We start from the raw sequence: 12,041 nt of genomic DNA, 5'->3' as shown, positions 1-12,041 counted from the left end.
GCTGATTGCTAGAGCTATCTTGGCTTCCTGTCTCCTTTCCTGAATCTTCAGAGGTCATACTGTGTACTTGGTAGAAACATTCATCTGGAAAATTGCCTAGAGCCAGATTAAATATAACATCACTGTTTTTAACTTCTATGTCACATGATATACCTGTCTTTATCTTCATATCTTGTTGCATTTTGAAGGCCATACCTGTCTCTATGCTCAGCCCTGAAAGATAGAAAAAAAGTCTTGCTAAAAATACTCAAAAAGCTTGGCATGGATTAAAAATAAGCCTTTCAGTAAAACTCACTCCACTATCTTACCTCTTCTTTCAGCTCTAGGTCACTTGTGCCCCGACACATTCTTTTTGGGGAAAGGTATTCTTTCCCCAGTGTGGCCAGTTAGTCTCTTTGCTTTCTATCCAAGACCTCCTGTTTGGGGAAGGTCTGGAAGCTTCAGACCCATGTTGATAGCTCAGTTGGAAAAGGAACATAAGCCACACAAATATAGTCTAACATTGGAAATAATCAGATCAGTCATGCAAATTAATGAGTACATAAGATCACATCCCAAAAGAAAAGAGTGCAGGCTCATACAACAAAAGCTGCCAGAGAGAATGGATTTTAAAGGGAAATGAAAACTAAAGAGCCAGCCCTGACTTTGGAGTCTTAAAAGGTATTGATGTTCTTCTCTGCTCTTAGGTGTCCTGGTGCTTGGGAGGTAGCCATTCTCTGAACCTCACAGCAAAGTGTGGACTGGTAAGAGGGGTTTTTTATAGTAAAATAAAAGTGAAAAAACACAAGAGACAACACTTTTTCAAACCACATTTTAATCATTTATTAAAAGGGGAAGAATACAGCATTTAAGGAGCCAGTCCTATCAACGAAGACTTCTGAACATCAAACGAAAATAGACCAAGACCGGATGATAAAGCCATTCAAAAGCACAGAAGCACACACACCTGCAAGGTTTTCAAATTGCACTGATTTACTACATACTTTCAACTTTTTTTTCACATTTCTTCCTCAAAAAAAATTGAAATTTAATTTTCTTACAAGTTTCAGGCTTAAAGACAAAAATTGCATGAAGCCATTGATATGACTTAATACAAGTCTAACGTATGCTCTAAGGGCTTTACTATAGAACCAGATAGGCTATCATTTTATCACGGCCGTTTGCTTTTCTTATGGTCTTAAGAGTCGTGAAAGTAAAAGTTCATAATGAAACAAAAGAAAATTAATTTTGTTTATCTTATACCTGTTCCATTAAAAACTGGTTAATTTTTTTTTTTTTAAGTAGGAGTTTGGGGGAGGTGTGAGAGGAATTGATTGGTAAGTCTGGTTCTAATCTTCTGAGCTGCCTTTGGAATGAAGTTATGAGGTAAGAGTCTTCTACTGACTCTTATGAAGGTCAAAAGAGAAAAGAAAAACCCAAGTACCTCCTCTGCAGATTCATCTGGGACTGATTAGATAATTTAATGCCTAAAAGGACCTTTCTCCAGAAAACTCAGAGCATTTCACAGATAGAATACAAGCACACTGAATTTACTTATCCGATACATACAAAACATCGTTCCACATGCTAGTAAGAAAAACAAAGTTGGAGATTTGGACCCTCAAGGAGTTTCAGATATTAATCTGCCTAATTAAGCCCCAGATTTCTTTCAGGTGTGGAAGAATTAACCAAGCTATATGGAGGGGAACTGGTCCTTGAGCCCTCTCTTTTGTACAAAGAATCCCCAAAGCCATACAGAGTTCTCTAAGTTCCTTAATTTCCAGATGTCACCTCACCGAAGGCTTCCTTAGAACCATGATGCTCCAAGACCTCTGACAACCCGCCCACCCTGAAATGACCTTATTTCAGTTGAGAAATGCATCCCAGGAAGCAGGTGGCTTCCAAGAGAACTCATCCAATCAGGGCAATGTCCTAAGTCTCTAGTGTGGTAGAACTCTGCTCCCAAACATTACAACTAAGCAGATACACTTTTGAATCCTGAGGCCCCCCCCCCCGCTTCCTCATCCCTCACTCCCCCACAGATACCTAAATAAGTGGAGAAGACCATTTTTTGTCAAAAAAAATTTTATTTCTCTCCACCCTAACACATAAAAGTTTACTGGGGTATCTGTTGGAAGACAAGATCATAATTCAGAAGGTAACCATCATTATAGACAAAAAGTTTCTGCTCGAAAGGATGATAGTTAATACTCTGCAGTTTTTCCTTCACCTTGTGCATTAAAATGTTAAGTTTACCCTCTTTCCCTGTGCTTGTGTCATAGTAGTAGAAAATCTCTTCTGTTCTGGTGTTCAGAGTACGGGTGGCATACAGAACCCCACACACCATGAATGTGTTAGTAACAGATGGTTTATACTGCTTGGTATGCCAAGTGTTTAGCACCTCAAGTGTGGTGTCGTTGAGTTTGCTAATCACCATGTTACCAGTGCTGGCTTCAGTTGCATAAGTCACCCACAATCCATTCTCATCCACAGCCAAGTCGATATCTTGCCAATCAACATTAGCATAAGAAAAGCGGTTATTATAGGCAGCATCAGGGAGAGTTTGAGTCAAAGCAACTGAGGCAGTGGTCAGGTTAACTTTGGCAATGTTCGGGGTGTTGTACCAGTTGACATACATGTTATTCTTATAAACTACTATACCACCACCTTGGCCATAGGTTATCCTGTTCTCTCGGGCATTTGTGAACAACAGCAAATCATCCAGTGTATTGTAGATTCTGTAATATTGCAAAGTTCTCCCATCAGTATCCAAAGGTGCCACCCAGTACAGCCCTTTGCCTGGGTGTTGAGGAGAGTAATCCCGACCCCAGGCGCCATACAGATAGCTAAATCCTTTCCAGTTGAGCTGAACTATAACCGGCCTGCTGATGTTCACCACACCACCGTGAGCACAGCTCCCTAGAGGAACAAGCAAATAAAAGGGCATTCTTAGAGAAAATGAATGACAAGATACAAACAGTTTAATATCCTAAGAACCAAAGGAATCCATAAACATTTTTCTTGTCAATGTTCAATGACAACCGTGGTCCTGATGGAGAAGAGGCAAAACCTACTCTTGGTTTCTGTCTCAATGCAAACCCGCTGTCAGTTCTAGAGAGCACTACCTTCTATTTACATGAATGAGCTTTCAATCTGGAAAATGGGGATAATGAAATTCCCAAGAGCCATATTAAAAAGCGTTGAGGGCCCAGAAAGTGGAAAGGAGGACTTGGTGAATTTAATATATTTTCTTCTACGAGAAAGCGTTTTGCCAATATTATTTTATTTCCTTTTCCTTATAGAGAAATCAAGAAAGTAAGATCAGGTGAGAATGCTACCCTATTTTCATAAAGCCAGAAGTTGCTATTCACCAGGGTCAGGGAGAATTGGGATGAAGGAGAAGTCTGTCCTAGGCAAGTCTTTCTTCCCTTCACCCTCTGCCCTTCCCTGGGACCCCAAGGGCATATCCACACCAGGTACCAATGATGCCCCAAGCTACTCTCAAAAGAGGAAGTTTGTACTATGGCATTTTAAAAGATACAGAAAGATGGTCTCCTAATGGACCTCTAAGAGGTCCTCTAACGGTCCTCTAATGGTGGGATTTCAGCCTTGAGAAGCCATGGACGTTATTATAGGGCAACATTGCCTGCTCTGTGCCCAAAACATAGCCGATCGCATAGATCACTTGGTGACCCATCTCACTGCACAGTTACAAGTGGGCCTAGCTGTTCATAAGCCATAGTCTACTGTGCCACAGAATGACAGGCAAGCACTTCGTCGTTCCCATTCTGTTGCTGTCACTGTCACAATGTGTACAATCAAGTGGGACCAGACTCACCGGTCCCTGAATCTACATTCTCTGTAACACTTGGGTGCATAACTCAGTCTGGGCAATTTGGCCCTTTGCAGAGCCCTCCCTCTGAAATGCCTGCCAACCCAGACCATTTATGAGCTATAAAAAATAAAATAAAATTCCTCCAGTATTTTTACAATAGCTATCTAAAGATTTGAACACACATTTTCTGGAATCTTAACAAATACCCTTAAAAAACTGGTCATAAATTTTATTGGAATTACAGAGAAAAGTCAACTTCAGATACATTTGAGATCATTTTCCCTCCTCCTTTAAATGCTTGGAGGGAATCAAGGAGCCATGGAGAGTGTGTGAGGTGGGCTTGGGCCAGAAGCAGAGCTCCAAAGAATTGCCCGAGATTAACATTGTGGGGAGCAAGGGGGTACAAAGCATTCGCCTCTGAGTCCCGGCCTCTGACACATATGGAAAGACCCATTCCTTTCCTTGCTAAATGCCTCCCCTTTCTCCCCTCCTCATTCAAGGACTGTTCAGAGATGAAACCATCACTAGAAATCCTGCTTTTATTTTTCCAATCTGTTGGGGCTTTTTGGTCCTGGAATTAAATACGTGCTCCTTAAATGCTCTCATAAATCCGCAGTTGGTGGGAAAGCCAGCCAGCCATACAACAGGTAGAGAAATGAAACCACTCTGTACCCAACCTCAAATAATTTTGCATATCATTAAGCAGAACACAGTCACGGCTTTATTTTAATAATGCATGCACCATTTCATAAATAAAAAGCAACGTGTGTTCAGCTAAGAGACTGCTCTCCTCTAAAGAAATAATAAAATTATAAATTATTATTTCCTCTTCTAAAAGTGATCTCTCAGATGAATGCTTGTTTGCTTTTGTTTATGAAACAATGCATGAATTATTAAAATAGAGTTAGCGGTGTGTTCAGCCTAATGATAACAAAAACTGTTTGAGTTTCCATATGTTACAAACTGGATTTTCTAGTTAAAATACCTTCCCGAGAACTTATTTATTCAACTACATTTCACTCTGAGGAAATAAACGAAAGTCACTTTTTCCTTGCAGGTTAGAAGACTCAGGCATTATTTGCTTAATTGAATCTTGCCCTCCTTGAAAGGAAAGATTCCAAACCAACAGCAACAAATTGTTTAAGGAAAGCTTACGAGGCATATAACACATTCAAGTATTTTATCATGGGATTAAAGAAAATAAACTATTCTGTCCTAGATGTGGAAATCCTTAGATACGAAGGAACCAAAATAAACTTCTCTTAAAAATCACTACTACTACTAATGTCTCATCATTTCACAAGTTGACCAGGTGATTAAAATTGTACCTGGTATAAATATTAAAACTGTAGGTCATTTAAATCTCTTTTCCTCACCCCACAACAACTCTAAACATCTCCTGTCCTTTTTGTTTTTATCCTCTATCTCCCTTAGACCATTTTTAGAGCCCTGGCTCTCATCAAAGGAAGTGGAAATAAGAAGAAAACTAAGTATTCTTGTCCATGCTACAGATGTGGCTACAGCAGTGACAAACTGCTGACAAGGCTATGGCGGGTTTCCTCGACTCCTGGCGACAAACCGTCTTAGAAATATGAGTGAAACTGACAGCCAGCCCAATGCCCACTGCTCATCTAGCGCAAGCAGAGACCCCATCCGCCCACCCTTTCTACACCAAGCTTCTCCCCGCCCTTTCTAATCTTGTACCCTTCCCAGCCTGCATTTCAAGGTCTTAGAAATACTCCATTCCTTTCTTTCTTTATGCCAACTTTATCCTACCACTGGAACAACAGCCCACTGCCCAACCCTGACCCGAGAACTATGAAAAACCAACGAATCATTTTGCACTTCCTGATGGAAGAGAACACACCATAGAAATGAGAACGAAGGTACCCTTTCAGCTACTCCGCAAGCAAAAAAGCCAAGCTAATTTGGTGTTAATCAGGTTGGTGACTTCTTGCAACTTTCTTGTCACTCTAGGAATCACAGGTGCACCTCTCTCTCTCCATTACAGCATCTGTGGAGGGCAGCCTGGTACACTGAAAACATTGCCAGATTCCAATTCAAATCCTGACGCCAGCACTTATGAACCGCGTATCCTTGAGCAAGTTACCCAACCTTCTGAGCCTCAGTTTCCTTACGTTAAAGGAAAAATAAGAATACATACTCTGCAGAATTGTGAGGAAGAGTAGACAGAAGACATGTACATTTGACTCAATAAATGATAACGGTCAGCATTATAATCACATCCATGTTACAACTGAAGGTTTACACGACTGCTTCCCCTCCAAGATAGTGGTTTCTGGAGGTTTCTGTACTTACCCTGATAACCCGAGTGCCCAGAACAGGACCAGCTACCCAGTGACACCAAATTATGTTTGTGGAAATAAAAACTGATTAAATCCCCCAAACTCACCTTACCCTTATTTATAAAACACTAGCTCTTTACCCTGGTACATAACTGAAAGTTTCCAAGAGCCTGGTATTCAATCCACTGAACGTAATGCAGGGAACCCGCTACACCGGATAGCCTTGGTTGGCAATCTCTTCTTTGTCATGCAATTTATTAGATATTGCCATGGTATTCTGAAAATATCCTGGGAGGCCACATGGTGAGATTTTAAAATACTCTAACTTGGCTTTTTTAAAGTCTCATGGCCAGTAGCACTTTTTTTTTTTAAAGCTAAAGATTATATACCAGCAGAGGAAACTTAATCTTGGATCCATCAATGCCCTCTCTCACCTGGGCCAGTGAACTTTGAGCAAAGACGATAATACAATTAAAATGGTTATAATCATAAAATGATTAAGATGAAATGGATATGTGTTACCTAACACTCTGCTCGTCTCTAGGCTTGGAATTTTGACCGGTCACCCTACATCTTTCGTGGACCATTTACTGTGCACCTACTATGTGCCAGCACAGATCCTTGCATCTTTGAGCACAACAGTGATGACCCCTGGGCATTCACATCCCATTTTCCTATCTGCAGTCCTTTAGATTCAGGGGGAGAACAGAGAGAAACTGAAGGCAGTTGTTTTCAGGAAAAACAGTTAATGAGCACAAGGCCAATTATTTTAGATTAGAAAGTTCTATGAAATGAAGCAGAAAAGGATGCCATTTGCAGCAGAAGCCATCTATAAAGCACATTTTATTGAGCCCTAATGCTACGTACTGGCTCTCAGATCAAGCTGACCGCTGGGGTAGCAAACTGCAGCTGCCCAGAGGGCCCAAGAGAGCACAGAATTACTTTATAGCTGAAACTTGCATAGAGTGTTTTTTGTTCCGCGCAACTCTGCAGTGAAAAAAAGCAGACAGGCCAGATTTTAAAGTCCCATAATAGTGAGTAACTTTAATTAAAGTCTCCACAGGCTCACAACTTTGTGGTGCCTGGGGACTTTCCAATTCTGCATTATCAACCAATCCAAACAGAAAGAGAGCAAGTGAAAGAAATTGATTTCAAAACATGACAAAAAGTCAGTTTAATATAAACATCATAAATAGAATATGAACAGAGCTGGAGGAGGGCCAAGTGGCTTGGCTGGGATCCAGCTACAGCCAAGGTTGTGGGAAAGTGAGAGGAAATCTCGTCCAATTTGTTTAAACAACACAGCTGGGCTGGTCTGGCTCACAAAAGTCTAAGTGTGAGGACGTGGGGGAAAGTTCTAGATAAAAAAAGGCTAACAAAAATAAGAAAACAGACTCACTGTTTTCTTCCTTAGATACTAAGCCATGTACTTTCTCCCCCACCGCCAGCCTTGAGTTACTGACGCCTAACCCTCGAGGTCCCGAGATGACAGGGAGCAAGGGGCCTTGCACTTCGGCCTCAGCTCTGTCACCAGCTGCCTGTGTGGCCTCAGGAAAAGCGGTATCCTCACCACTAAGTCCCCTCCTCTGAGACATGACAGCCCTGAATGTTCTTTCCTGCTCTAAAATGTCCTCATTCCAAGGGATGCATAGAAAACTGTGGCAGAAAAAGCTATTTCATGAGGACAATTTGCTGAGGTTTAAAAAGAGAGAGAAAGAAAAAAGGACAGGAGGGATAGAGGAAGGAAAGAAAGACTTGCTCAGGTAGTATCAGGAGTGGTCGCTGCTTGATTCCTGCCCTCAGGGAGCCCTCCGTGGCCCCGCAGAATGAGCTCTCATTTCCGATGACGACGTTGACACCTTTGATCCCAGACCACATTTAGCCTGGTTTGTTAGAGGACAGAGCATGGCCTTTGTCCCAAACCTCCTCTGCATGTCATACTGTGACAGATTCCCAACTGCAGAAGGAGGGAAGGTAGGGCTCTGAACAACACCAAGAGGCTTATAACTGTGGCAGTATTTAATTAAAGCCTTAAAGAAACCAGCGACACTGACAAGGATCCAGAAACCCATGGCCCAAAAGGAAGCAGGTTGTGACAACAGGAATGAACGAGAATAACAAGAGCTGTACGATTTGATTAACAGATACTGTCCCCGTTCAGGCTGAGATGCTCAGGATGTGCAAAGAGAGCTTCCCTATGACCCTGGCTCCAGGGCTGGACCCTGCGGCTTTAGTTCTCCTGGAGGGACGTGCCGGAACACACGCGGATCTAGCACTGCTTTTGTTTGCAGCAAGATGTTCACTTCAATTATCCTCATTAACAACAAATAAAATCGCCAGTGTATAAATGCCGATCACAGAGCTCTGAGTCTCCCAAGACTTGTTTTATGAATCCTCACAGCAACGCTGCCAAGTAGGTATTACTGTTCTCCCGTTTTACCAAGGAGGAGATTAAGAACCTTTCTGCTGTGGCTACATAGCTGGAAAGTTCAGGCCTTTGGGGTCACAATGCCACGCCCCTGACACCTACACTCCACCAGTCCATTCAAGGAGGTATTTATGAGCACCCACCTCTACGCTACACTTAACCCCCTCCAAGGATGATTCCTTAGAGAGGAACACGCCGTCTTTGCCCTGCAAGAACTCACAGTCCACGAGGGACGGCAGGACACACCCTCACATACTGGACATGTGGAACCATCCATTAAATCCTCACTGAATCCTGGGAGGCACTCCACAGCACGTGCATTTAAGGAAAGCAGGAAGGAGAAATAAAGAGGTGGACGGAAGGAGGGAAGGAAGGAAGGAGGGATGGAGGATTCAAGGCGTAACCCAGCTCATCACATAAATGAGCCAATCAGCCCTTACAATCCACAGGACAGCCCGGAGGGGAAGCCAAGCGGATTGCGGAGGCTTTCCCCGGGCCCCTGATAACCAGACAATCACCGTAGAGACATTTCTTCTGTGCGCCCCAGGACATGACAGTACGTAGAGCTCTGGTAGGTGAGATTTAAAAGCGGGGAAGAGTAAACTCAGAGCCGCAAAAATCCCATCCTTCCTTCACCTCCACAATCCCAGAGCCCTTCCCCACCCAACCCTTAGCTCCTAATGGGGCCTGGTAAAAATGGGGCCCCCTTACCTGGTGCAGGGGGAGGGGGTAGGGCAGGAAGGTTTCCGACTTTAGAGTCCTCACATTCCTTGAGTTTGTTCTTCAGAGCCAGGATTTGTCGGCGAATGGCAAGGACATTGTTTTTGTCTAGCGTCTCAAGCTTCTCGACCATGAGAGTCATATTCCTTATCTAAGGAGATCAAAATTCAGAGTGACTTTATATTATTGTGCAATTTCCTTCATAAACATTCAGGGCTGAATATGTCACTTAGGGAAACATTGCCAGAGAATACACCTGAGATTCTTCTGACTGGTTTCATTTGGAAGAATACATTTCATGGTTTAGCGTGAATGCCTGTCAGATTGCAGGCTGATGTGCGTGACAAGAAGAAAATGGCAAAGATCTTCACAGCTTTAATAACAGAGAACAGGCTCCGTCTAAGTATCCACAAGTGTCCATTAAAGTTCATCTCTAATAACCTTCCCCTATAAACTCGTGTTTACTCATGTCGTACTATAATTAAGTTTCTAATGAATGGTGAGGGCCAGAGAAAACCTAAATTCTAAAATACAGAACTGGAATTCTCAATGATAGCCCATGTCATGACTGTGTTAGTAAATTCTCGTTGATATAAATCACCCAAGCAAAAAATCTACAAACAATAAATGCTGGAGAGGGTGTGGAGAAAAGGGAAGCCTCTTGCACTGTTGGTGGGAATGTCAATGGATACAGCCGCTATGGAGAACAGTACGGAGGTTCATTAAAAACTAAAAATAGAGCTGCCATACGACCCAGCAATCCCACTACTGGGGATATACCCTGAGAAACAATTCAAAAAAGAGTCATGTACCACAATGTTCATTGCAGCTCTATTTACAATAGCCAGGACATGGAAGCAACCTAACGTCCATTGACAGATGAATGGATAAAGAAGATGTGGCACATATATACAATGGAATATGACTCAGCCATAAAAAGAAATGAAATTGAGTTACTTGTACTGAGGTGGATGGACCTAGAGTCTGTCATACAGAGTGAAGTAAGTCAGAAAGAGAGAAACAAAAACTGTATGCTGACACATATATATGGAATCTTAAAAAAAAAAAAAAAGGTTCTGAAGAACCTAGGGGCAGGACAGGAATAAAGACACAGCCGTAGAGAATGGACTTGAGGACACGGGGAGGGAGAAGGGTAAGCTGGGACGAAGTGAGAGAGTGGCATGGACATATATACACTACCAAATGTAAAATAGATAGCTAGTGGGAAGCAGCCGCATAGCACAGGGGGATCAGCTCGGTGCTTTGTGACCACCTAGAGGGGTGGGATAGGGAGGGTGGGAGGGAGATGCAAGAGGGAGGGGATATGGGGATATGTGTATATGTATAGCTGATTCACTTTGTTATAAGGCAGAAAGTAACACACCGTTGTAAAACAATTGCACTCCAATAAAGATGTTAAAAAAAATAAAAAATAAATTACCCAAGCATAACATTAATGGGATAGTGTTTATCCACAGAGCTTAAAAGGCTTCGCAAATCATCCTCACAAGAAACTCCTTTAAAGAGGCTTGTGGAGTACGTAGAGAAGCATTCCAAGAGGGATCAGGACTGTGTGATCATTCAAAAGGAGAAACAGACCTAGCAAATCCAAAACCGTGGTCTTCCAGTCCCATGAGGATAAATCCAGAACAGAGAAGACCCCTTGATCTAGCTTGGCCATGGAGTTGTTCACACTTATGTCATCTCCTTTCTAGAGACACTGAAAGGCCATTTGGTTTTGGGGCAGGACTCTGACCATTAGACAACACCTACTCCTCAATCAGCATGTTCCCAACGTGTGTAATTTACTGTTCAAAGCCAGGTGTCCATCCAAAACAGAACACGGGCCTTGCCAGGCGGTCATGAGAGAGTACAGCATTAGACGTCAGAAGAGGGACTCCGATCCTGATCCTAGCACTTGCTCACTGAAGAGACATTATTAATGCACAAGAAGCGATTTCATTCCTTACCTCCACTTCCAGCTGGTCAACAATCACTGAGCTTCCAACAAAACCGACCTTCAGCTGTTCGATCAGTTTCTCCATCTCCTTCACTTCTACCTTGATCAGCTCAAAGTCCAGTTCAGTGTAAGAAATGGTATCTTCTTCCATGATCTCTATTCGGACGGTTAGGTTTGAGAGTTTCTTTTCATACACGCTGATTAATTGCACATACTCCTTCACCTAGAGGGGAATCAAACAGCTCAAGTCAGTTTTCAGAACGATGTCATACAGCTTTCCTCCACTAACCAAGTCCTTGGGAACTATTTGATTGCCTTCGATCTTTTTTAATTAAAGAAATGGATCACAAATATATTTACCTAAATATTTTTTAAAATCTATCCAAATACAAAGAAGTTATTATTACAGTGGGGGAGAGGGTGGATTTTGCACTTGCCTAGACTAAAAATAATTGTGCTGCAGAATCATCATTCACAAGTACATTTTAATCTCCATTTTAATGTTTGAAGATACTAGCACCCCAAACTAAACTCGTTTGAATCAGTCTTTTGCCCGCCCTCCTCCGCTTAGTACACATGCTCTAAATCAGGGTTTCCCAACCTCAGCACTATTTACATTTGGGAATAGATTGTTCTTTCTTGTGGGGGGCTTTTTTGTGTAGTATAGGATGTTTAGCAGTATCCCTGGCCTCTAGATGCTAATAGCACCTACCCACCCCCCAGCTGTGACAACCAAGAATGCCCCAGACATTGCTAAATGTCCCTCAGGGGCAAAATCACCACCATCATCCCCTTCCCTCCATTTAGAAACAC

The 12,041-nt window shown here is 42.4% G+C and overlaps 1 protein-coding gene across 1 annotated transcript; it reads right to left on the bottom strand.

Annotated features, from left to right (window-relative positions):
* Nucleotides 1–2,095: 2,095 nt before the first annotated feature.
* On the bottom strand, nucleotides 2,096–11,394 carry OLFM4 (olfactomedin 4). Its single transcript, XM_059995986.1, has 3 exons — nucleotides 11,239–11,394; nucleotides 9,260–9,419; nucleotides 2,096–2,898 (listed from the first exon to the last, which is right to left on the bottom strand). Exons 1-3 carry the CDS (start codon nucleotides 11,377–11,379, stop codon nucleotides 2,096–2,098), a joined length of 1,104 nt encoding a protein of 367 aa, XP_059851969.1. The 5' UTR covers nucleotides 11,380–11,394.
* Nucleotides 11,395–12,041: the final 647 nt, after the last annotated feature.

This window comes from Delphinus delphis, chromosome 18, assembly GCF_949987515.2.
Source record: "Delphinus delphis chromosome 18, mDelDel1.2, whole genome shotgun sequence".
Lineage (NCBI taxonomy): Eukaryota > Metazoa > Chordata > Mammalia > Artiodactyla > Delphinidae > Delphinus > Delphinus delphis.
The sequence above is the reverse complement of the archived record's forward strand: the minus strand, read 5'-3'. Positions and strand labels throughout refer to the sequence as shown.